At 40.4% G+C, this 26,817-nt stretch overlaps 1 protein-coding gene and 1 non-coding gene across 2 annotated transcripts in view; one reads left to right on the top strand and one right to left on the bottom strand.

Annotated features, from left to right (window-relative positions):
- DIP2B (disco interacting protein 2 homolog B) overlaps positions 1–26,817 on the bottom strand; it is a 228,540-nt gene that overhangs the window by 22,652 nt on the left and 179,071 nt on the right. The window contains exons 15-26 of the mRNA XM_040234023.1: positions 24,868–24,961; positions 24,277–24,396; positions 22,705–22,819; positions 21,860–21,999; positions 21,119–21,255; positions 17,346–17,426; positions 15,145–15,272; positions 13,316–13,430; positions 9,959–10,160; positions 4,728–4,837; positions 4,484–4,564; positions 564–687 (exon numbers count right to left, since the gene is read on the bottom strand). Of these exons, the coding sequence (XP_040089957.1) occupies positions 564–687; positions 4,484–4,564; positions 4,728–4,837; positions 9,959–10,160; positions 13,316–13,430; positions 15,145–15,272; positions 17,346–17,426; positions 21,119–21,255; positions 21,860–21,999; positions 22,705–22,819; positions 24,277–24,396; positions 24,868–24,961 (1,447 nt within the window). The remainder of the gene's footprint in view (positions 1–563; positions 688–4,483; positions 4,565–4,727; positions 4,838–9,958; positions 10,161–13,315; positions 13,431–15,144; positions 15,273–17,345; positions 17,427–21,118; positions 21,256–21,859; positions 22,000–22,704; positions 22,820–24,276; positions 24,397–24,867; positions 24,962–26,817) is intronic.
- TRNAG-CCC lies at positions 6,920–6,992 on the top strand. Its single transcript has one exon. It is a non-coding gene; the product is annotated as a tRNA-Gly (tRNA).

The raw sequence follows: 26,817 nt of genomic DNA, 5'->3' as shown, positions 1-26,817 counted from the left end.
AGACCAGAGAAGCCTGGATGTGTGAGAAGCTTAGGTGACAACAGACTAAAGAAAGGGACACCTGAAACAGTCTCCCTAAACTTCTGAACACACCAGACTGTCATCCAATAACTGAGCCCCTCTTGCTGTGAAGACCCTGCTGAACTAGATTACAGAGTGTGGAAGATGAAAGCAGTAATCATCGAGGGACAGTAAGCACCAATTATAATGTGGAGAATGCTAAGTCAGAGTTCATGCACCACATACTTTTGGAAACTGGGTGAACAGTTCCTGAGCACTCCTAGAAACAAACAGTCTCTTTTGAGTGTTTCCAAAAGTCAAGAAATCACCATTCACTCATTCAGTATTTACTATACTGAGCTAGACAGTGGAAATACAAGAATAAGTACAACAGGCTCGGTCCCAGCCGGAACCCCCACACCACACAACTCTGGAGGGAGGGGTTGTCTGCACGGCAACAGCCTCCGTGCACAGCCCGTGTGGTCACGTACAGTGGCCCTGAGCTCCTGTCCTCTTAGGGTCAGCAGTCTAGGAACACAGCTTGTCCAGTCTACCGAGCTCACCAGGTGGATAGAGCAGCACCACATTGTCTCCCGCGTTTAGATGTCCCTTGTCACCAAGAACAGCCGCAATCCTCTCTGCTCGCTTATGAAGCTGAAGGCAGCTGGCTGTGCACACTGTAGTCCCCTGGAACAGAAGACAGTATATGCAGCGTTGACGCTCAGTAATGAAATACCACGGTAACAAATATGGCCAATTTGACATTACATGAAAGGGGTGTGCCTTGCTAGATTATCTTTAGCAAGCCATCAAATTCAGTGAAACTTTCCCAAGCACCAAAAGACGTGTGTGGTCTTACTTTTTCTTTCTCAGTGTTTGAAAGTACTGAGGGACTAACAACATTAACTCAAACCAAACTTATGTATTTACAGTCTTTCTTATGTAAGGCAGCTTTAAAACTATATAGCAATTTTTTTTTAAATTTAAGTAAAGAGATAAAGTGAAGTCGCTTAGTCGTGTCGACTCTTTGTGAACCCATGGACTGTAGCCTACCAGGCTCCTCCATCCATGGGATTTTCCAGGCAAGAATACTGGAGTGGGTTGCCATTTCCTTCTTCAGGGCATCTTTCCAACCCAAGGATCGAACCCAGGTATCCCACATTGCAGGCAGATGCTTTACCGTCTGAGCTACCAGGAAAGCTCAAGTAGAAGGAAAATAAAGAAAAGTAGGATGAAGGCAGGAATGAGGTCAGGACACTGGCTATGTGGTCAAATACATTTGCTATGAGAAAAACACAAGTCTGGCTCCATGTATTCTAACAGCAGAGACGGAAACGAAAACAGTAACAGTGAATCTGAGTCTGCTAGCTAACAATAAAGGTCTTGAGAATAATTTCTCCTGCGGGTCTTCATAAATAATCCTTATTGTCAATTCAAGTTTTACTTAGCTGGGCTTTTGGAACCCCTGTTCCTTCGTAAATGTAACACCCAAGTGGGAACGCACAGAAGATCCGAATGTGCAGGTTAAGAACCAGCCTGATGTGAAAAAGACCACTGCCAGCAGCTCAAAAGCACCCCATGGACGCCCTGAGCAGCCCGCTCCTTCCCTCCACATGCTGGGGGTCATGTCTGACTCTTTGTGACCCCAAGGACTGTAGCCCGCCAGGCTCCTCTATCCATGGAATTTTCCAGGCAAGAATACTGGAGTGGGTTGTCCTTTTCTTCTCCAGGGGATCTACCTGACCCAGGGATTGAACCTGTGTCTCTTGTGTCACTTGCACTGGCAGGCAGATTCTTTACCACTGTGCCACCTGGGAAGCCCCCTTCCCTCCATCAGTTCAGTCTTGTCCAACTCTTTGCGACCCCATGGGCTGCAGCATGCCAGGCGTCCCTGCCCATCACCAACTCCCAGAGCCTACTCAACTTCATGTCCATCGAGTCAGTGATGCCATTTATAGGGGACCACTATCGTGATGTTTTAATGTTAGTGGCTTTCTTTTTCTTTATATTTTTACCACCTATGAAGTATTTGATTTTCATAGAATTGTGCTGTACATATATATTTTGTACTTAACTTCTCTCAACATTCTATGAAGTGTCATCTAGGCTGTGGCACCTAGGTGTGGTTCATCCGTTTTTGTTACTGCACAGCATTTAATTGTCAGAACATACCACAGTTTACTCATCCATTCTACTTCTGATGGACTATTCATTTTAATATACACTGGTGTACAAATATATGAGTTTTGGTCAGGTACTGGGTATGCCTACCTTACAATTCACCAGATAAAATCAAACTATTATTTATCTATACAGTGCCAATAGCACACTGTCTTAATTATTTAAAAACTTAATTTTTAAAAACTCATGATAAAACAAGTTTACTGAGCTAGTTTTTTGAAAAGTAACTTTTAAGTTTCATGAATATAAAACAGTAGGTGTTCAATACAGAAAACTTGGAAGATACAGATTAGTAAATATAAGCTGGAACCACTATTAACATTCTGGTGTGTATTTTCCTGGTTTTTAAAAACTAAGTATATACTGTATATAAAATCACATGAAACATTAAAAAAATATCTATCATACTATATTATGCCAGAGGCTATACAGTGCACTGGCTAAGAATTCGGTCTGGGTTAAATGAAGGAGCTAAATTCCTAATCCTACCCTTGGGCCCTGCAAACTCAGGCAAGTGATTTTATATCTCTGTGCCTTTGTTCCCTTAATCTTAAAATGAACTATGAAATGGCAAGCACCTAGGACAGGGTCTTCAGTAAGTACTCCATTATTCAAGTTTTACATTCTACTTTTCCTACTTCCACATTATGAATATTTGCTGGGTCATCAACTATTCTTCTACAACACTGTTTTTAATGACTGCATAGTATTTCATCATGTTTATATGCCATAATTTATTTAGCCAATTGTCTACTGTTGGACATTAAGAATATTCCTTTGGCTACAATCAGGGTTAAATTCATAAGGCCATTTCTTACAATAGCCTTTTTTTTTTTTTTTGGTGTGGCTTGCGGGATCTCAGTTCCCCAATGAGGGACTGAACTCAGGTGCCCTGCAATGAAAGCGCAGAGTTCTAACCACTGGACCACCAGAGAATAATCACAATAGCTTGCTTTTTGGTCTATGGCACAGCACAAAACTAAACTTCTTTAAGAAGCATTTTCCGGGCATAAGGGAACATTGTTGTATGGTTCCTAAGCTTTCTGGGGGCTTGGGCTAATTCAAGGTAAAATGTTAAAATACACAGAAGAATAAATGGACTTCATGTCCTTTAGTTATCCATAGATATAATTTCTCTAACCAAAAAGAAAATTTAAACTTAAGTTCACCAACAAGTATATCTGGAGTATGATTTTTATCAGGCTGTAACTTTAACTGTAGCCAAGCCCGGGAGTGGCCTGGGCAACAAGCTAGACTGACATCATCATAGTGAAATGGAAGCACTCTAATCAACCCATGGGCTTAAAGAGAGGGCCACTTCATGCAGAGATGGAACAAGGAAGTCCCAAAGTTTCTACCACAGAGCAATGGTTCTTAAGATTTTAACTGACTCTTCATTAAGATGCACAACATATTCCTCTCAAGTTCTACCACTATATAAACTCTCAATGTTGTGTGTATGTGTGTGTGTGTGTGTGTGTGTGTGTGTGTGCCCATGTATGTATCAGAATCCAGGGGCTGGGGCAGAAGGGGGCAATCTGGGTAAGCCCCCTAAAAGATGCCAATAGATCCTCCAGTCTTCTGCCTGTTGGTGAGAAATACTGTTCTATGCAAAGGTCACAGTACTTTTAGCTTCTGACTCAGCCACTAAAGAGGCTTCCCTGTGGCTCAGACAGTAAAGAATGTGCCTGCAATGCAGGAGACCTAGATTCGATCCCTGGAGCAGGAAGATCTCAAGGAGCAGGGAATGGTTCAGCCATTAAAACCCACAAATCTCAACAGACTCCCATAAGATGTATAATGTAAAAAATATAATATTCTAGTGATCCATCCATTAGAAAGCAGTAGTTAAATATATTCTTGGATAATTTTCAATTGGCTTTTTAGGTTAGAAAAAAATCAATTAAGTATGTGCTAAAAATTACTCTGTTTTTTAAAATGCTGACCTAAAAGTCATTTTATTTCTGGTGGAAATCAAAGAACAAAAAGTCAAACTGAGTAAAAAATTACACTGACACAATGCATTCTGCATGTGTGTAGATCTTGCAATTACATGGTTGTCCCTACTGTTCCTATCTGAATAAAGATGACTTGATTGTGATAAAAAAGAGACAGTACTGAATGACACTTCAGCCTTGAAATAACTGCACGATTTATCCTCATGTATGAAAACAAGGAGAAGGCGATAACCCTCCCCTCAGAGTTGGCACCTGAAATTCTCTGATGAAAGAAAGAGATCAAGAGTGCCTAAGATGCTCTCACAGTAGCCAGCTGATTAGATCTGCAGCTGAATGTTCAATACCTTGGCATTTAACAACATGAAGAGGACATGGTCAGGAGTTGTCTGCGCTCGCCACTGTAAAATCTCCGCCAGAAACTGGTGCTGAAATCATAAGGCAGAAAAAAAGAATCAGGGTCAGCAACTTTTAAAAAGCTGGACAATGCATCTCCCAACTGTTTTTTTTTTCCCCCCAACTGTTTGTTATCTGAAGCCTAAGTTCTGTCCTTGACTTGTCTATAAAAGTCAACATTTTTGGAACACTTACCTTCCTCACTAAATCATTCTCTTCAATTTGCCCAAGATCCCTTCCTGCAGCTTGTGCTATGCGTTTTCCTGCAACCAGATTCCCAACCATCACAGAAGCAGGGCCTACACCTGCAAGTTAAGAGCGAAAATCAAATCTCAGGAGATGAGAATTCAAGCAATGGAGCACCTTCCCCCAACAAGCATTTCCAGACTGACCAAAGCTGATTCAAATATTCATTCAACCACACTGACTGAGCACCCTTCTAGGCACTGGGATACAGGAGCAAACAAGACCACTTGTATTCTAGCAGGAAAGGCAACCAATAAATACATACACAAATAAATAACGTCAGGTGGCAGAAGTGCCAGAAAACAGGACTACGGGAGAGACGGACGGGGTTAGCGGGGGCAGAGGGAGGGACAGAGTACAGAGCGGAGTTTTCACTCTCAGGAGGTGATGGTTGGTTGCACTGGTTCCTATTGATAAATAATTTTTATCTGCTCCAATCACAGATAAAACCCTAACAAACAGGCTTAACAGTAATGGACATCTCTGTTCTGAAAAAAAGTCTTCCATCTATGAGGACTGAGAGTAAGTTCATCACGAATATCAGAAGGGTCTTAAGTGAGTAAACAAATCCACATTGTGGGACACTGCACAGGACAATTGGTCTGGATTCTTCAAAAATATTTGTGTCTTGAAGACAAAAGAGGTTTGGGAGCTTTTAAGTTAAAGGACATGAAAGCCTGTGACCCTGACTGGATACTGAGTTTAAAAAAAAAAAAAATCAGCTACATAAACAAGGGGAGATAAATGAATATTGGCTCTATATTATTAAATGATAGCATTAAATTAATACTAAGTTTCTTAACAGGATAATGGCATTGTGGCTGATTAGGAAAATTCTAGAAGAATGTTTCTGTTCTCTAGAGCAGAGGTCCCCAACCTCCGGATCTAATGCCTGATAATCTGAGGTGCAGCTGATGTAAATAATAATAGAAATAAAGTGCACAATAAATGTAATGCACTTGAATCATCCCGAAACCATCCCCTCAACATCCCTGGCCTGTGGATAAATTGTCTTCCATGAAACATTGTCTTCCTGGTGCCAGAAAGTTTGGGGATTGCTGCTCTAGAGATAACACAGTTGAAATATGTGGGGGTGAAGTGTCATGATGTCAGAAATTTACTTTCAAAGAGTTCAGTCTAAGAAAAATTACAATTACTGAATTTAGGGGAATGTATATGGGTGTTCATTACAGTATTCTTTTAACTTTCCCATAGGCTTGACACTTGGGGGGGAAAAGTAAAAACTCCCTTTCTCAAGAGGAAAAAGAGAAAACTCGCCTTTTCTCAATAACGCTAAGGCACTGTATGCCTTTCTTGATGGTCACTTAAAGACTAAGGTTCTTTTTTTTTTTAAGACTAAGATTCTAATGTGTCAAACTCAGAAGATGGCTAAAACTTAACAAAACTTATTGCCAGCTGAGTTCTGAATAATGCTGATTGTATGCTTGGATTCATATTAAATAATGCTTATTGCCAAAATGTTGATTATGAATGCACTGAAACAGCTGGGACAAAAACTACTTAAATCTTAGAAACTTTAAATTATAAAAACTTTAAAATATTTGGGGAAGTTGGGTAGAGAGAATAAGGGAATTCTTTCACTGTTTGGCAACTTTGAAATTATTCCAAAATGAAAAGTTAAAGAAAAATTTTTAACTTGAAAAAAAAAAAGAAGAACACCATTACAGCTTAAAGGGTAAAGTACTCTCAATACTCTGCTGAACAGTTTTCATCTAGAAAGCATCTGTCCGCTGAAATTTTAAGTATAATATGCAAAACTCTTTTCCAAGAGACTGCTTAATAAGTTACAGATATATCCTGCTGAAGATAGCCTTTCTATATAGGTAGGACTCAGAATGTATATGACTATGTAAGCTGTCCAATCCTGGACTCACACTGTAAAGTTAATAAAGGCGTGACATTTTTTAAAAGTGAATTTTTCAGAGTAATTTAAAATGACAAAAATAATTCAGCAGTAAATTCTTGAGGTCCTTCTGTGAACATTTCTTGAGTCCATGTACTCATAACATGCCTTCTTATTCTCCCCACAAAATTCTGTAAATTTTCAGTGGCAAAGACTGCTGGTCATCAACTCCAATTCTATTCTCCTCTCTGCCTTAAAAACAGAACACCCAGGGACTTCCCTGGTGGTCCAGTGGCTAAGACTCTGCACTCCCAATGCAGGGGGCCCAGGTTCAATCCCTGGTCAGGAAACTAGACCCCACATGCCACAGCTAAGAGTTTTCATGCTGCAACTAAAAAAAGATCCTGCATGCTGCAATAAAGGTCCAAGATCCTGTGTGCCCCAACTAAGACCCACCACAACTAAATAAAGAAACACAAACAAAAAACACAACCCCTGGTTTTTTGTTTTGGGGCTTTTTGGCCGCACTGTGTAGCTTGCAGGATCTTAGCTTTTTCTCAGGGACTAAACCCGGGTCTCAGCAGTGAAAGCAAGGAGTCCTAACCACTGGACCACCAGGGAATTCCCCATAACCCCCAGTTTTTAGTTGGGCAAATGCCTGAAATAAAGACTGCATTCTTTTTCTGGCTGCACCATGCAGCAGGCAGGATCTTAGTTTTCTAACCAGAGATCGCACCTGTGCCCCCTGCAGAGGAAACATGGAAGGACTATGTTCTTCAGTGTGGGAGGATAATATGTAAGGGTAAGTAATAAGTGCAATTTCTGGAAGATATGTTTAAAGGGGAAGGGTACTCCCTTCTTTGTCTTTTCCTCCCACCTGCTAGCTGGGACGCAGAACTGATGGCTGGAGGTCAGGAGCTTAAATGAACCCTGAGGCAGTAATGCTAAGGCTGGCTGAAGAAGATTGTTTTGTTTTCTTGTAAGTCTTCCTTGCCGCGATTAGAAGAGCAGAGTATACACCCCTCTGTTCCACCGACTTTGGGCATGGTCTGACTTGTTTTGGACAATAAAATGTTAGGAAACAAGAAGCAAACAGAAGCTCTAAGTATGCTTGTATGGTCTGGCTTGGCTTCTCGCTTCTGCCATCTGCCTTGAGGAAAATACGGCCCAGCGAGCTGCTGGTTGCCTGATGAGGAGACACATGGAACAGTTCTGAACCCAACTTACAGTCTGGGGCCAAGCCAAGGCCAGCTGAGCCCGGTCGGGGTCAGCAGATCCACATTCCTTGAGTGAAAACTAAATGGTTCCTACTTTAAACCACTGCGTTTTAGGGTTATTTGTCACGCAGCGTATCTATGACAGCAGTTAACTGAGACCAGCGCCAGCAGAGCAAGACGGGAAGCTGGACCCACAGTGACCGGGGATCTACCATCCCAGCCCTGGATGGCCTAACTCTGGATTTCTTCCACCTGGGAAAGACATAAACATTTCTCTTGTTTAAGCAGCTGTTATGCTCTTCTGAAACCTGCAGCCAAAACCAGTCCTAACACTCCTTGTTCTTTATACAACAGCTTAACAGGAATTTCAGTGAAATTTCTGTCACTGGGCTGCCTTAACACCGTTTCGATCTTCTTCTCCCCTCCTTTCCTTTCTTACTTCACCCCCATCCATCTCCACACTCCTGTATTGTTCTTAAAACTCCAACCTTTCATGCCATCCCCACATCATGTCTGCTCCATATATGTCTCAATTTTCAGGCCGCTCTGGTTTGACACATACGTGTTCCATTAAGATCTTAGCAGACCATCATGACAGCGAAAACAGAATCCAAACATAACGCCTTCATCAGACAGGTGGATGCTATGCCTATGGGGGCTTATGAATAAACCTTTTATTTAGGTCTCATCATTTAGTAAAATTAGATGAAATCTGGCTAGCAAAAGCAATGTTTTAAACATCTATTAATATTATACCTCTGAGTTGCATCTTTTAAGCATCTACTGACATAAAAACTTTGTTAAAGGAATTCTAGATTAAATGCTATTTAAAATGGGATTTCACTCAAACGACAAGTGAATGTAGGACTTCAGGATAACAGAATGTATGATGGAGAAGGACTTCTGTCTTCTCTATCTATCAGATACTTAGGCAGGAAATATGAAAATACATCTTTTTATGTATTTCTTGATTAGTAATGCACAGGTCTCTTGATTCTAACTGCTCCTTTAGAATATTAATTTCCATAAACTCTTATTTCCACTAGCAGAAACTAATAAATACTATATATACTTTAGCTCTATGCAGACTTTTACTAAGGTAAGGTTACTTGGTGAGCCGACAATAACTTCTAGATAACCAACTATGATACAATCTTCAACGGCCAGACCACTGAAGTAATAACTACTAATATCCTAATAAAAATATTCTAGAGAGTCAGAAACTTACCTTATATTTTATTATTGTACATCATATTTACTTTTCAGCAGAAGTAGTCTTAGTGGAAATATAATTAAATTTCATACTTCCCTTTGTCTTCCTAATCCTCCACTTTTATGTCCTCTTCTCAACACATTTGTACACATGCTGATGTACACAGTGTGTTTCTGTCTGTGTGTGTAAGTGTGTATACAAGTGTGTGTGGTAGCAGTGGGAACTGTCAAGACCAGATTTTGGCTCTCACGTGTTTCCAGGCATACAAGAAACTAGAAGCTCCTGTTAACTTCTCATTTAAAATGAAAAAGCATCAATAAAACTTTCTGGCTTCATGTTGGATTAAATAGATATTTTAACATGACTGACCACCCATCAATTACTCCTGCCTTTAGTCTCCTTCTCAGTTAGGCCCAAAACCTAGGTCTAACCTGCTATATGACTTTTGGCATAATTCTCAACTTCTCTGAACTTTACTTTCCATAGCTGAGGACAAAGCTTTAGGATCACATTATAAAATGTAAAAGTTAGCTAGTATTTAGCTTTTAGTAAGCACTCTATAAATACAAGCTGTCTTATTATCAGAAGCTTGCTTTACAGGACTTGCTTTGTTCTACCTCCACTGGTGGGAGTCTGATCACCTCGATCCCATGCCTTACATCATGGAAAATGGTGGCACTCTACTGAGAATTACTCAGAAGGCTGAGCCAACAGGAAACCTGGACAAGCCAGTTTACAAAAATCTCAATCCTCCATGCTGGTACTATTCTCATGTTACTTACTAATCTTTTTAAAGTTTAACTCTAGAGAAAAAAAATCACAGCGAAAGAATTCAGCTTCTTCAAGTTACAATTTTCACGTCATGTCTTCAAAGTCAGCATATTACCTGGTTGCTTTTGCCGGGGTTTTGGCAAATTGGTCACGCACGTATGTGGGCACATGAGGATATTGCAAGGATGTAGCGATCCCTCCAAAAAGAGCTGTTTCGTCTGAGATATGTGGATCCCTCCCAGCGGAGTTTTGGGCAGTGTATTGGCAGGCACCAGGGCAAGACAATAAACCCCCACTTGATGAATGCTATCGATTGCCTAGAAAAATACCAAGAAAAACATTCAGTTAGGTTAGTTTTATAACATTTGGCATCCTCCTAACATAATCCATTATTCTACTCTAGGGTTTTTCTTTTTCTCTTGATTCTAGGTCTAGAATCTGATAGATTATCAGGATCCCATACATCTAAAGGTACCTAATCCTTCCAGTGATGGCAGTGGAGTGACATATAATCTAAATGGACAGAGGTGGTTACTGATTTCCAAGCCTCAATGTGTTCTCTCTTGAGTGATAATGTCTAAAACCTACAAATTTGTTTTGGTTCTTTTAATATTTTAGATGTCCAACATAGCTCATTAAATAGAAGTGAAGTATTTCTAGTATGACCACAACAGAACCTCTGTAAGTAAGCCCTTGCTTAAATGGTTCACCAGGTTAGTAGGCATCCCATTTGCAAAACATCTAGGGGAAGCCACTGTACGCTGAGTCCTGGAGGCCACCTGCTCCCGGGGTGTGGGGTGCACCCCTGCTCCAACCACCCAGCTGTCCACTCACTGAGCATCAGCTGTGCCTGCTTCTATACCTTTCACACCTGCTGTTCTTGGTACCATTGTTTATATAATTTAACTACTATATTAAATGATAAAATATGAATGCGAAACAATACGAAGAGCTATGCTTTTGAAAGACTTATTAGAGGTGAGCTCCTAACAAACTACTGTTGATATTCATAGGAATGGGCAAGTTCATTCTAAAAGGCAAGTATTATGTATTCTAGTTTCTTTTCAAATACTCATGTTCTAGTCTAACTTGAAATGAAACCAGAAACTAAAGACAATGCATTTGGATGTAGTTTATGGAAGTAAGCTGACCTGGAACTCAAACTGGTGTACTCAGATGCACAGGCCTCTGCACTGAATGAAAGCACACTTGTATATTTTGCGTTCAAATTGAACAGTTGAAGAATTTCTCATTGTTACAGTTTTCTGCTTCAATCGCCTTTGAAAACTAACTGCTCAACTATCAACCAGTTCCAAACATACCAGGTGAGAGGGTTCTTTTTTTATTATTTCTTTTTTTAGCATCACCATGCAGCATGTAGGATATTAATCCCCAGAACAGGGAATGAACCTGCCCCCACCCCCCACAGTGGAAGCATAGTGTCTTAACCACTGAAGCACCAGGGAAGTCCTGAGAGGATTCTTTTGTATTACCCACAAGTCTTAATGAAGAGGAGATCCAGCCTGAGAAGAAGAATGGACCAAGAGCCATAAAAGATAGATTAAGCCCTTTTATTAAAAAGGCTTAAGATGGCAAAGGAATAAACTTGAACTGCATATTCCTCAGACTATCCCATTAACCAACAGCAATAACTAGGAAATGGGAAGTCTGCAAGAGTTCCTAAGTCTCTGGTATCTTAGAATACGAAAATGTATCATGTGTGGCCTGGATTTTCCACTGAAAATATACCACCTGGGGACTTCCCTGGTGGTCCAGTGGTTGGGACTCAGGTTTCATGGCAGGGAGTATGAGATCAATCCCTGGTTGGGGAACTAAGATCCCACAAGCTGCATGGCCAAGAAAACAAAAACAAAAAATATACACCATCTGGTAAGTCATTTACTGACCACCGTCCTTAGAAGGGGCTGAGTTAATTTATATCATACACAGACCTGGAATTTAAACAACCTCTGGGCTCTAACCTACAGAACATATGGTATTCTTACTATTCTTCTATGGATCCAAGAGTCCCAAGCTGAGAAGATACAAATAAGATAATGACCTCTTATTTCACACCCTAATCAAACCCAAAATGACTTTAACAAAAACTTGGATTAGTGAGATAGCACTGCATCTAATTCTTACAGTTGCTTTCCAGGGGAAAATAACAACCTGGGGAATTTGCTTCCTATCACAGGAAAAATGCATAATTCACCACAAGAGTCTACCACTATTCCCCAAAATTCTTTCTGAATGAAACAAGCAGTGTGTTTGAAAATATGAACAGTATGAAAAAAATTCTCTTAGCAAGTCTGATTTTTAATCATCTTTCAGAGACTACCCAGTCCTTCTTTCTTCCCCGCTTTTTTCTATCTAATCTATCTTCAGTAGATTCTCTTTCCTTTCTCTGGTTTTCCACTACAAACAGCCTATGCTCTGCCAGCTGACAATTCAGAATCACAGATCCTGCAGACAGATGACTCTTACAAGGCATCTAGAGCTATCACTCATCTCATGCTCACCTCATTTCCACAGCTTTACTACTAGGTGGCAGTAAATAAATCCAAATGCCCCAAGCAGACAAGTTACAGACACTCGGGACAACCCCAATACATATAAATTGCATGAGAAGGACAGTCCATGCTTCCTCTGGACCATCCATTCATCCAACAAATATTCTCTAAATTCTCTACTAGAGATTTTGCTTATGATGATTCTTTTTATGTTAACGATAATCACCATCATCTTTTACTGAATGCAGGCACTAAATATTTCATTATCTAATTACCATCTCCATTAACCTTCTAATAGCTCTGAAATACAGATAATTTTGTCCCCACTTTACAGATTAGGAAAGAAACTCAAGTGAGGTGAAGCATATGGTCTAAAGGCATTTATATGGTAGGGAGTAAAGCTGGGATTCAAAGTATGATTCTCAACGAACACCAGGCTCTCTGCATCATTCTAGCCTGATCCCCTAGAAAACACATCTTTCCTATTGAGCCCAAATCTTCCTCCTTCCCTGGTGGTTTATTTCACCTAGATCTCTGACTCCACAGTAAAGCTCCTTCAAAGTAAGAACAACAGCTCATATCAGGCACCACTTGAAGCAAGTAGGAAGACTGTGGCTGCTGGCATGGGAACTAATTATGTCAAGCATGTGTTCCACATTTGGACAGTTAAAATGTTTGTGGGTAGAAAACACTCAGGCACAAAAGAGCGAAAGAACTTGCTGAGGCAAGTCAAATACAATTGTTTTTGGCAACCTGAGCAGAAAAATATTTTGTGGTCCATAAGGAGGCATGCTATTAATGATCTGATTTTGCTAACATTACCCAGAATATCTGAGTAGTTACTGGCAGGAAAAGAAGGCAGCAGCGTAACTGGTCCACTGAAGAAAATGCTTTAGCAGTGGCTGCTGTCGCCTTTGACAGCAAAGCCAACCATCCCGACAGAGACCCTGTGTGCTTACCTGTAGCACACGGCTCATCCACTGGAAACTATCTTCCTCGGAAGCGTCGGGTCTTTGTTCTGCAACCACCACGATGCGCTCATCATAAAATACAGACACAGAAAACACAGCAATTCTAAGAGAGACAGATCAAACACATCAGGACTCCCTTCACAATCAGTCCTATTTGCTTTGCTCAATTGGAAATACAGAGAGGAGACATGCCCATTGCACTGCCCAGGAATGAGTAGTTTCGAAAAGAAAACATCACAATCATTACCATTGAAACGAGGACGCAAAAAACATGTACTAAGCACCACTGTCGTGAATGTTGGGACGGAGCAATAAATAAGACAAAGTCCCTGTCTTCGTGGAGCTTGCGTGTTGGAGACAGAACAAACAAATAAATATGAAATAATGTCATGTCGTGCTATACACTGGGGGACCGAGGCAGGGCGGGGGTGGAGCAGTGTGTGGAGGTGGGCAGCGCCTCCCTGAGGAGCGGACATTGGAGCAGAGACCTGAATGAGGTGAGGACGCGGGCCACGCCGAGATCTGGAGGAAGAGGTTTCCGGGCAGAAGGAACGGAAAGCGAAAAGGTTCTGAGGTAGGAACGAGCTTGGCAGGTTTGAGGAACAGCAAGAAGGCCAGTGTGCCTGGAGCAGGGTGGTGAAGCAGAGAGTAGTGGGGAGAGGTCAGACCTGCCCGGATGGTCACAGGGACCTGGCGGGCCAGGGGAGGGGTGCTCTGAGTGAGGTCTCCGCTCAAACGTCCCCCTGCTAGTGAAGCATCCCGGGCCACCACCTTCCCCCCATATAACCAGCAGGAACCCCCACCCCATGTGTCATTTTTGTCCCCATCACCAGCTCACGTGGTCGTGATATCTGTTTCCCTATGTGGTTACCTTAACCTGCTCTTCCCCCAACGAGAATGTGAGCTTCCCGAGGGCAGACATGGTCTGCGTTGTTCACGCCACACCCCGAGCACCTAAGCGGCACGCAGCTGGCAGCCAACATACGCTTGTTGAATGAATGTGTGAAATAATGGGAAGGCAGAGGGCTGAGGACACTGGCGTGCCTGACCACCTCCCTTCCTTCCTTCCTTTCACCCACACGTATTGAATGAACACCGACTGCGTGCGCTGCGTGCTGAGTGCTGGTGATGTGACCGTGACCAAAGACAGAATCTCACAGGAAGCTACTCCATTACAAAAACTACACGTTTCAGGAACTGGTTCTCTACTCGTTTGATCAGTTTTTCTTACTCCTTCAAAACCTAAGGGACATCAAGACTACTTCAGACATATATCCATGACTGAAAACTACTGCATAGGATATCAATTACTCAAATATCTTTTCTTATGTTATTATATAATCAAAGAAAAAAGGCTAATTGACCTCATCCATGGAATTTGAAACTAGCACTTATGTACTATGTAAATCTCTGCATTAAAATGGTGTAAGAATTTGGAGTCAAGTAAGAGAATAAACACTTAGATGTAAAACTCCTACAGTGTAGCACCTATCTCAATTAGACTGGATGGGGTGACTTCTGTATTGAAGGAATGTAGGAAGTTCAATGTTTCAGAATTCTCCTCTGTCCTCATGACTCAACAAACAGTAATAATCAAATACTGAAATCAAAATAGAAAACTAGAATATGGTTGGTTATCTCATTCCCCTCAATTACAGCCAAAGAACCAGACATTCTAAGATAAATAATGAAAGCCTGGTTTCTATTACACTTAATAAAAAACAATCTAATCTAGAGAATTTACAGAACATAACTCACACTATAGAGATTTTTAGATTTCACTGGAAGTGCTAACATCTGAACCTTGTACTACTCACCTTCCTCTATAAACAGTCTTTATTGACTCAACAGCCAGTCCAGTAGCAACAATGTCATCAGCATTATGTCTTCGACCACTAACCATGAGTAACCCGTCCATTTTCCCAACCACGAACACCAAGCTGCCCTGAAAGGTAACAGAGATTTATAAAATTTAAATAGTAAAACAGACATTTTACTCCCTGCCTTGAAATAAATCTTGAAATAAAATACCACATTTTATAGAATCTAAGAAAGTGACTGACATCTCAGAATCAGTGGCATCTTTTAATTAATGGGGTCTTCACAGTACATAAGATAACAATCCATTCATATTCTTTCTTAGGGAGGAATTTTACTTTACTTTTGGCCACACAGAGCGGCATGTGGAATCTTAATTCCTTGACCAAGGATCAAACCCATGCCCCTTGCAGCGGAAGTGCAGAGCCTTAACCACTAGACTGCTAGGAATTCTAAAAGATAGAAACTAGGGTGCCAAATGAGCACAGTTCATTTCTCCACTCAGGGATTATGTTATTAGTTCATCATCTTGTACTTATTCATGGAATCGATGCAGAGGAGAAAATTGTTAAGCCATTTAACAATAGAATTAGGAAGAGAGTAAAACAGTTTTAATGGGAGAATGAATGTCTCAATTTATAAGGGTAATGTTTCCATCTGGTAAGATTAGAAATAAGTTAATAAAGAAAGGCCTAAGGAATTGTAAGAGCCTCTCCTTTCCAATAAAATAACTGAACTGCAGGAAGTCCGCTGTCAGTGTTCTAAAAGCATCATTTGTATAAATAATTCTATTATTTATTATTTCATATAATTTTTATCAATAATTTTCCCAGACATGTTTGCAATAAACTAACTTTTCTCATTCGTTACAGAATTCCTAAATTTTTGGACCATTTACATATACTGAATTATCTAATAAATCATCTCCACTTGAATGTCACTCATTGATTCACTAAGTACAATGTAGTGCCACACACTGATGAGGCTCTGTAAGACATATCTCTAGTCTCAAGAAGCTACTGATCCATCTTTATGTCACCCCAGAAGACAAAAGAGAATCAGCCATTGCCAGCACAATCTGAAAGTGGACGTAAATAAAGACAGCAAGACAGTCACAGCCAATCCCCCAACATCTGTTTCTCCATTTCTTTCACAGCAATAGGATTTCTAGCTGGGCATGGCTGACCTAAATAAAGACTGCATTTCAGCCTCCTTTGCAGCTAGGTTTGGCCAGGTGACTAGTTCAGAACAATGAGATATGAGGAGAAGTGTTGCTCAGCAGCTTCAGGGAATCTGTCTTAAGAGAGAGTAGGACCGTCCTGTTTTATGGAATGCAGATGTGATGGCTGGAGTTCCATCTTAGACCTCAGTAGTGGAACAGAAGCTAAAAGGAGCTCGGTTTTTGAGAATTTCTTGGGGTTAAGTGAATAAGTCAAGATAGTAGGTATAGATGTCTCTTTCTGGGAGAGTGATTCTCTTAGAGATAGATATGCCCTCACCCCCACCATCCACCTATTAATGATGGGGAGAAAATAAAATAAAATTAGATCTTTGCTTATACAACTTGAACTGTTAAAATGAGAAAAAGAGTGTATGAAGGTAATTAAGAGATGGGGGAAATATGTTGGCTCAAAAGAAAATCCAAACTTTCCATTATTTTATATAACGCCCTCCATGCTCTGGCTTCTGCCTTTCTCACCAGCTCATGAAGCTAACAGCGAGCTCTTTGAGAATAGGTTTTGTATCCTAATTGTCTCTGTAAACCTAGGACCTGTAAATTCTATTTGCTGAAAAACAAATTATTTTCTTTCAAAGAATTTTCTGTTACACCTGAGGCAGTACTGATAATCTATATGAAAATGATTTGTACACTATTATGGTTTCCATTTGCTGTTGAAGGGAACTTTTTCAGCACTCTTCTAACTTACTTAAATATATTAAAGAAATCAAAGCAATGTAGCAAGAATAAGTGAAAAGAGTTTTCAAAGTAAAAAATAATGTCTTGGTTTAAAGGAATAAAATGAATTTGGATAATGGAAGCAATAAACATTACTCATTTTATGACACTTTTTCAGAAACTGCTCTAAATATAAGTTAAGCGACCCTGGAATACTCCTGGACTAATTATAATCTGTTTTGTGCACTAAAGTACAAATATTTGGATCAGGTGCACCAAAACAAACATGAAAGCATCACTTACTGGCCCCACAAACCCCAACAATCCCGACCGGATGAACGGTACATCTCCAACAGGAGAGCCGGCAGAATTCACTGGAATCACCTAAAAGGCAGAAGAAAGTGAAAATGTTAGCTTAAAAAAAAAGAAGCATTTAATTTTTTAAATGTCTTCTAAAAACTTTTAAACATGCTTGTTGAAAACTAAAATTATATACATAGTGAACCCAGGAATCCCACCCCCTTAAGAGATAACAAACACTTATAATTTGTTGTTTATCTCTCTAGACTTAAGATTCATAGATCAATACATTGAGATTTTTTTAAAGGGATCATAATACACACTGTTTTGTAACTTGCTTTTTTCACATATTATATGTGTTTCACATAGTGTATGTATTCTGGATCCCTTTTCAAGTTGGTAATAGTCAATCTATCTCCCTTTGTACAAGAATTCTATAATATACCATCACAGTGGTGATGACATAACATAGCGTGTGGAGTCAGATAAAAATTCAATGTCTGGCTTTGCCATTTACTAGTAATGTGGGTTTTGAGGAGGTTCCTACATTTCTCTAAACCTCAGTTTCTTTGTCTATCAAATGGAACTCCCAATGCCTCTCACAGCCTTAGGGTAAAGATCAAGGGAAAGTAAACAGATTTGCAGACATAAGCACAGTGCCTGGCCCAGAGTCTGTACCCAAGAAACCAACAGAATTAGGACTATTAGAATGTAACCAGTCTTTCTGGCTAGGTAGGTCACTCTAACTTTTCACTATTACTAATAGTGCTTTATTGAATACTGCTGTACATATTTCTGTGCATTTGTACAAAAGGCATCAGTCTCTTCAATTTTAACAGGCTGTCCTACAAAACTATTATAGCAATTTACACTCTACCAATATCATATTAGAATGCTTTCCCTATACTTTGGCTAATATATGTTAATAATTTTTCCAAACTTTGCCAATCTGGTAGGCAAAAAAAAAAAAAAAAAAATCCCACTGTCACTTTAACTGCATTTCTTTATTACTAACACAGATGAATTTCTTTTCCTTTGCTTATCAGCCATCTGTATTTCTTTAGTGAATAGCCTAGTCAAGTCTCCTGTCTACTTTTTCTATTTCACTGGATTTTTCCCTTTAATTTTTAAGATTTCTTTCCTTTATATAGGGAATAACAAGATCTAACATTTATTAAATCCTTATCGTGTGCCAGGCACAGGTGTAAATACTTTAGAAATAATCAAGAAAACCCTGTGAGTCAGAATATTTTCATTTTGCAGATGAGAAAGTGAGGCACGGAGAGTTTCATCTGCCTCATATCAATTAGTAAATGATGACAATGGAACATCAGTTCTTTGTATTCATATGTGTTACAAAGTTTTTCTCACCAAAGCTTTTTTTTTCCTTGGCCACACCACGTAGCTTGCGTGATCTTAGTTCCCCAACTAGGAGTTGAACCAGGCTCTCCACCACAGTGAAAGAGAGGTGTCCTAACCACTGGACCAGCAGGGAATTCCCTACCAGTAGTTTATTTTTCAAACTCACTTTTATCTTCTAACCAGCCATTTTTAGATCTTTTTCTAGTGAAGTATTAACCACACAGGAAAATTCCCATAGGGTTTAAATGTAAAAATCCAGTAAGAAAAATATTAGAAAAATTTTAATCTGCAAAATCAATGCAATAGTTTTCTTCTTTTTTGGTTCGGATTTTTATTCCACTTCACTGTCATTAAACTCCTACTGCAGATTTCAAAATTTCTTCATCACTATGGACCTAGAAGCTTAGTATTAAATCTGAGAATTTTGGCTAGGCACTTGTCCTCATAGTATTAAAATACTATTAGTAACTTCAAACACTGCTTGAGAATCTTATTTATATAAGGAAAACGCAATGAAGAAAAACTCAGATGGAAACATATGTAGTCCAAGCACTTAAGAGAGAAATAAGGTGAGACTGGAATTAGTAAAATGTATATACCCTTAGCAAAGATAGTCGCCTGTGAAAATAAGCCAAGAGAATGGCAGTGAACATGTGCTTTAAGAGTTTATGAACTGGTCACAACTTGTTTTTTGCTTTGTTTTCTTTTTTTATTGTTGTTGTGGTCATAACTTTTGAAGGTAGGCCAAGAATGTAGTAGTGATGACGATGATGATGGTAATAAAAGATGGTATTAAATTTAATTTAGCAATAAATTACTTAAAATAATTTTTAAATATTTAATAATTTCTATCATATCATTTTAGGCTGTGTAAACATAGATGATGGAACCTTTTTCAGCCACCACACCACACATAAAGATAACATTCTCCTGCCATTTACACCTATTATTACATAATTACATGTGCTGATTTTTATATGGGATAGCAGACAGATGTGCCATAATCATACTGAGATTAAGAACCACTTGTCTGGATTAACAGAAAAGTGAAAGTGTTAGTCACTCACCCGTGTCTGACTCTTTGTAACCCCATGGACAGTACCCTGCAAGGCTCCTGTCTATGGAATTCTCCAGGCAAGAATACTGGAGTGGGTTGCCACTCCCTTTTCCAGAGGATCTTCCTGACCCAGGGATCGAACCTGAGTCTCCTGCATTGCAGGTGGATTCTTTACCATCTGAGCCATCAAGGAAGCCCGAAAGGGAAGTTAAAAGAACTGAAAACTGGCAGTGGTCATATAAGCCCTGTTTAATGTGAAGGGAACATGGCCCACAAACTGGAGTTCTCTGCTCCCTAAAAGGGAGCCTGAGGCAGGTTAATCCCAGTTAGGAAATACAGACAATTAATCATGCCTGTTCTGATTTCCAGGCTCACCAGGCAGACTTTCATTACAATTTGGCTTCACATGCAGAACTGCCTGCAGGAAAATGATGTGCTAGTTTCATTGAAAAATGAGCTATTTGAGGAGTTTTGGGTTTTTCCTGACGTATCACAAGCATGGAAAATAATGCCAGACACGCAGAAGGCACTCAATAAATATTTCTCTCACTGAAAGACTGAATAACCAGAGCAATCTGCCCCTGTGACAGACCAGGTTTTCATTATTCATTAGGAAGCTGGCATTCCAATTTACATCCATCTATTTTTTTGTAATTAATTTTTATTGGAGCATATTTGCTTTAATACATCAGTCTTTACAAGCTCGGCTAACCTGAGTCTACTCTTGAAAGATGAATCCATTCTCACTGAACTCTCAGAATTAAACCTTGCAGCTTACAGGACTTTCCTGGTAGTCCAGTGGTTAAGAATCTGCCTGCCAATGAAAGGGACGTGAGTTTGATCCCTGGTTCGAGAAGATTCTACACGTTATTCTAAGCCTGTGACTTGCAACTACTGAGCCCATGCACCCTAGAGCCCATGCTCTGCAACAAGAGAAACCACGACTATGAAAAGCCCGAGCACTGCCACTAGAGAAAGCCCATATGCTGCAATCAAGACCCAGAGCAGCCAAAACTAATTAATTTGGGGGACGATAAAGCTGAAACCATGGGACACTGACCAGGGTGAGTTTCCCTGAGGACTCTTACTTTTTAAGAGATAAACAAGAACATTTTGTGTGTGCCAGGTGCTGGTCTAAGCACTCTATAAACATTAACTCACTAGAGAAGGAAAGTGGGCACAGAGAGGTTAAGCAGTTCACCCAGGGCCGGCTAGGCTGTGGCTCTCAAGGCTGGACCCCGAGCACCCCGACTCCGGAGCACACACTCCCAACTGCTGCAAGGTATATTTCCCATCAGCCAGCTCAGCCGCCATAGCTGACCCAACATTCTCCCCATGCAACTCGAACATCAAATACCTCAAATGTGTTTTTGGTCACCCCAGCAAGCCCAAAGTACATCATGCCTCCTGTCCTGGAGCTGACACAGATTTCTCCAATTTCGTCTGTTTTGCAGAGTTGAGGAGGTCCATCGGGTTTCACAATACACATCATCCCTAGGGTACAGAAAACACAATCAAGGGACAGTCTGGAAAACCTTCGCAGAAACAGCCTCATCCTAATGAACCCAGGAAAGTTTCCCATTTACTGAGAGGCGTTAAGTTAGAATACTAAACAGGAGTGTTAAAAAGAGACCTGACACTGTATAGGTATATCTGAAATTTCCATCTTTTGGTCCTGAAGGTAATTTTTTTAATTCAGCAAACAGAACATACAGCAGATGCAGACTGAAGCTTTTAAAGACTGACATTAAAAATGACTGCAAAGTCTGAAGAAACGGGTTCAGTTAATTTACCCTCACACAGATCAAACTCAAACACACAGGAAGCAGAGTACTCTAACTTTCTGTCGGCCCAACATCTTGATAACTATAGTGAAAACCAGGCTACTTTAGTATCACTCAAGTGTTTAGCTATCCATGTGAACAACTGTAACTGAAACATTCACAATTAAATCACCCAATTCTGCTGGAAGGTAAGACTCTTACAAAGGGTCTAAGTATTGAATTTTGGATTCCTGGTTTTGGATTGCATTTCATCAGCTTCCACTATCTCTAAAGACACATGTTATGAAAAGCAAATGGCACTCCTGAGAACTCACCCCCAGGCATCACATGGCCCACATCCTGAACAGTCAGTGCTGAATTTTTATCTTCAGTGTTGACCCGTATTACCCCATAGCTCAATCCATTCATGGAGAGAATGGCTCTTCCTGGCAAAGGGGCCCCTGGAACTCCAGGTCTGAAGACAAAATAAACTTATCAAATTTGTCAAATTAAAAGCTATTAAGAGAAAAGTATGAATATGGAGGAAAGAAAAATCTTCTCTGGCTACCACACAAATAAAAATCTTCATTTTTTCTATTAAAAATCTGCCAAATTAATCAAATTCACACTTGCAAAGCATGTGGAAAAAGTAAAATTTAACTAGTTGTTAACAATATATTGGCTTGAGGACTTCCTTAGTGGTCCATTGGTTAAGACCTCATGCTCCCAATGCAGGGGGCATAGGTTCAACCCCTGGTCAGGGAACTAGATTTCACTTGCCACAACTGAGACTTTCTGCAGCCAAATAATAAATAAAAAATTTGTTTAATAAAATAATATATTGGCCTGAGTGTACTACATGTACAGGTAGTATCCACACGTAAGCTACAATCGAGTATATTTCTTGTCTAAGATACTAAGGATTCTGAAGAGAGAAAAAGAACTAATTCACAAATATAAGATGAGAACAGCTGAAATAAAATTTCAGTTTCCTAGGTACACTTAGGGCAATAGTAGGAATAATAAGTGAGACGCTTCAAATTGCTTTACAAAGTCATCTTCATTTTCAGGCTTATGAAGCAGAACATTAGACCTCACCCCTCTGTCAGCACCCAGTCAGTTCTGCACATTGGATCAGAGCTGTAACAGCCATCAGGAGCACCAACATTCTGAACGATACCTGCGGATCGCGACAGTCATGGCTTCGGCAGAAGTAGCACATGGACAGATGGCCTCAGGTTTCAGACCATGGCTTTGGAACAGACTCAGGAAGGCATCACAGGACGACACAGACCCTGAGGGGTTGAAACACATCAACCTGAAAGCTTGAAAGTGTGATTTTCATTACTGCAGGAAACTGGTAAAGAACAGAAAGCTGACACATTCATACATCGTTTGTGTGAGTGTATGCTTAGTCGTGCCCAGCTCTTTGTGACCACGTGGACTGTAGCCCACCAGGACCCTGTCCATGAGCTTTTTTCCAGGCAAGAATCCTGGCGTGGGTTGCCATTCACTGCTCAGGGGGAGCTTCCTGACCCCGGGATCAAAACTGCATTTCCTGCGTCTTCGCATTGGCAGGCGGATTCTTTACCACTGAGCCACCTGGCAAGCCATTGATTCTGTGCACATATTTTACCGTGACTCTGAGGTGGCTGACAGGTTTCAAGGACAAACAAATGCTTGTCCAGCCCATGAAAGGTCACTGCCACTATTTAAAGTTACAGCGTGGAATGTGGCTGCTCCTACTGAACTGCCCAATCAATAGCAGAGGTGTACTGCAGGCAACAGGCAGCCGGTTTGGAAGCAAGCAACTCTTCCTGAAGCCACTACTGCATTGTAGCCAGTGCATTACTAATATTCCGGCTTAGTGCCATCCTTTTCATGTACTCGCTGACTTGTTTCTTATTAAGGTCAGCCCCAGGTTTGTGTTTTATACCAGGATGATCATTGTGACTGCTGACAAAAGTTCACTGATGACAAAGAACACAGTAGTGTCTAATGCTCTACCTGATTCTACCCTATGGAGGCTCAGGATGTTTGTGCTTGTTGGGAAAAGGTGGCAACACAGTAAGGTCTCTAAAAGCTTTTGTGAACTCTTCTGATTTGCTGACAGGAAATTTACATAAAGTCCAGACACTTGGTTATAGTAAGTTATCTCCTCATTGCTCTTTTTAGCTACACGACAGAGAAAGGATCTAGGTGAGTGAGAACAGAGTGCTTTTAAAAGCTTATAGATCCATCAAATGATGAATGACTACATGAAATGTAATATATCTATACAAAGGAACATTATATGGCAGTATAAAGGAATAAAGTCCAGACATAGGCGACAACATGGAGGGACCTTGAAAATATGCTAAGCGCAAGGAGTTGGTCAGAAAACACCACATATAGCATGACTACATTTATGTGAAATGTCCAGAATAGGTAAATATATAGAGACCAGGAGTAGATTAGCAGTTGCCTGGGGCCAAGGGACAGAGGATGGGAAATGGGAAAGGATGACTAATGAGTATGGGGTTTCTTTTGGGGATGGTGATGTTCTAAATTCAGGTCAATGGTGATAGTGCTATAACTCTATGAACATGCTAAAACCACTGAACTGTACTTTAAATGGGTGAGTTTCATGATATGTGAATTCTCTCTCAATACAGATGTTTAAAAACAAAAAAACTGCTTATGGAAAGGGGACGAAAACCTCAACCTACCAAAGGAAAGGCTATTCCCAGACAGACACTCCAGAAATACTCACAGGGATTAGCTCCATCCGTCACAATCAACATCCGGAGGGAACTCAAGCTCACATCTCTTTGGTCCCGATGAGCCATCATAGCCCAGTGCAGGTCTCGGCATTTCACTAAAGCCACCTTGGCTATAAATGCAAACGGGGTAAAGTTAACACACATGGGCTAAATTTGGTAGATATTAATATGCTACAGTAAAAACATTTTCATTTATTTTAGGAATCATGAATTGCACTTAACAGAAAATAAGAAAGGTCTTAAAGAAATGGTGCCAGGTGCTCTGAGGCGGCAGTGACTGACGGACACGTGACTACCTTCAGAGACCTACGGATAGGCCTCGTATCCAAGCCGAGGAAGGATCAGGCACCAGAGGATCCAGTAAATCTAACTCAGGCCCAGATTCACACACACTCATCTCAGTTCTTCAGAAGGGACACCAACCGAGATGAACTAGACAACATATCTAATCTCATAGTAACCAAATTCTAAAATCTGTTAAGGTACCAAGGCAGAGAAGTATGTCTCTAGAAGAACAACTTGAAAAGTCCTGAAATCTCAAACAGTCACATAATTAAAGCTTAGATGCTATGTGTAACTACCTTTGTGAGTGTGTACTCTTTGGACCCAAGAGAGAGGGCAAGTCTTCATAACAGAGTAGGGTACACTAATTGTATGCATCTTATTCATTACATTCTGAAAAGCAAAGAAAGATAAAAGTAATCAATATCTAATACACACTTAGCATTTTAAAACTGAACTGATACTCTGTTAACAATTTTAACCATATAGTACTCAAACACTAATGCTCTTTGAAAAAAATCTAAAATATTAACTATATGGTTGAAGCCTCCTTTGCTACCTATTCTCAAACCTGATTCCCTCCTCTCCTCCTCAGAGATAATCACTGTTAAGAATCTGCCATGGATCCTTCCATTCCTTTTTATAGGTATCTATATGTATATTCTTCCCCATAGAAATATAAAAGTATTTTTAACATGAAAGGCATCATACTATACACGCATCTGGCCACTTGCCTTTTTTTCACTTAAACCGTGTTAGAGCTAAATCTATGCATATTTGTGTAAGTGTTAGTCGCTCAGTCGTGTCTGACTCTGTGACCCCATGGACTGTAGCCTGCCAGGCTCCTCCGTCCATGGGATTCTCTAGGCAAGAATACTGGAGTGGGTTCTCATTTCCTTCTCCAGGGGGTCTTCCCAACCCAGCGATCAAATCTGGGTCTCTTACATTGCAAGCAGATTCTTTACCATCTGAGCCATGAAGGAAGCCCGAAACATAATGAAATCGATCTATATCAGTGTAAGAGATCTATATATTTTTTTAACCCACTGCATAATATTTCATAGTATGACTATACCAAGTTTACTTAGGTATTTCCCTGTTGTTGACAAACTTTTTGCAATGACAAACAACGTTTCAAGGAACATATTTATACTCATTTCCCTAGCACGTGGGCAAGTGTTTCTCTAGGGTAGGTTCAGAAAAGTTGTACCACTGAGTCACAGGATGTGTGCTTTTAAACTGAACAGACAACTGCCAAACTGCCCTCCCACCCTCTAAGTGCCTTCCTTCAACATGCTTATGCAAGCATAAGCACCTATTACATACCACAAAGGGCTGGGTCTTCCAAAGCAAGAAATCAAAGTTTACCTGTCACTTACAGGAGATCCTGCCTAGACCTGTTAGCTGTTTGGGTAGATAAAACTGAACAATCTGAGAGGGTCATGCAATTTGGTGTCTCTCCTGCCAAACACACCCAGGACTCCCGTCCCCAAAGAGCTCCAGCCTGACAGAGTAACTAAATCTTGGTATAGACTGGCCATTCTGTGCACTACCTAAGTGGTCCAAAGATACCAAAATACCACTGCAAACTTCTTTTTCCTCCCTTCCCCAAGTTTCCAGCTATGCTGACAAACCTGGATTTCAGGGGAAGAATGGTGTTTATAACTAATTCTTCACACATGTCCCTATCTTGCTCTGTGTATCACAGACAGAAGATTCTCTCTAACTCCTCACAAGGGTTTCTTAAGTTTTGATTGAAAAAAAAGGGGGGGGGGTAGGAATGGGAAGGACTTCAGAGAAGAGCTAGAAAGCATGTATGGCTCAAGGAATAAGGCTTTTACTAATCTGAGGGATCCTGGGAGAAAAGGGAAACACTCTTCTTCCCTGGGCTTCATCTCCCACTCTTTCTTAGTCTCCTGCAATGTGTGAGGAAGTTGGACAAGATACTCTCAAAGGTCCTGAGGGTCCTGTATCTCTTCTCTCCTCCCTCCTAATCAAAATGCTCCATAAGAAACTTTTCCCACTTGAAATGCCTCCCCCCTCCCAAAAATCTCCATATGACTATATCTTACTCATTTCTCAGTCCAATTCAACTGCTACCTCTTTCATAAAAATTGAGACCAGAGCTGGGAGGAAGTCACCTTTTTCTAACTCCCTTAGCATGGTACCTGTTCCTCTACTGTGGAAAGGAGCCTGATCTACCTTGTTTACAATATTCTTTCATTGCAACATGGACTCATTCAAGCATT

Source organism: Oryx dammah, unplaced genomic scaffold (genome assembly GCF_014754425.2).
Source record: "Oryx dammah isolate SB20612 unplaced genomic scaffold, SCBI_Odam_1.1 HiC_scaffold_29, whole genome shotgun sequence".
Lineage (NCBI taxonomy): Eukaryota > Metazoa > Chordata > Mammalia > Artiodactyla > Bovidae > Oryx > Oryx dammah.
The sequence above is the reverse complement of the archived record's forward strand: the minus strand, read 5'-3'. Positions and strand labels throughout refer to the sequence as shown.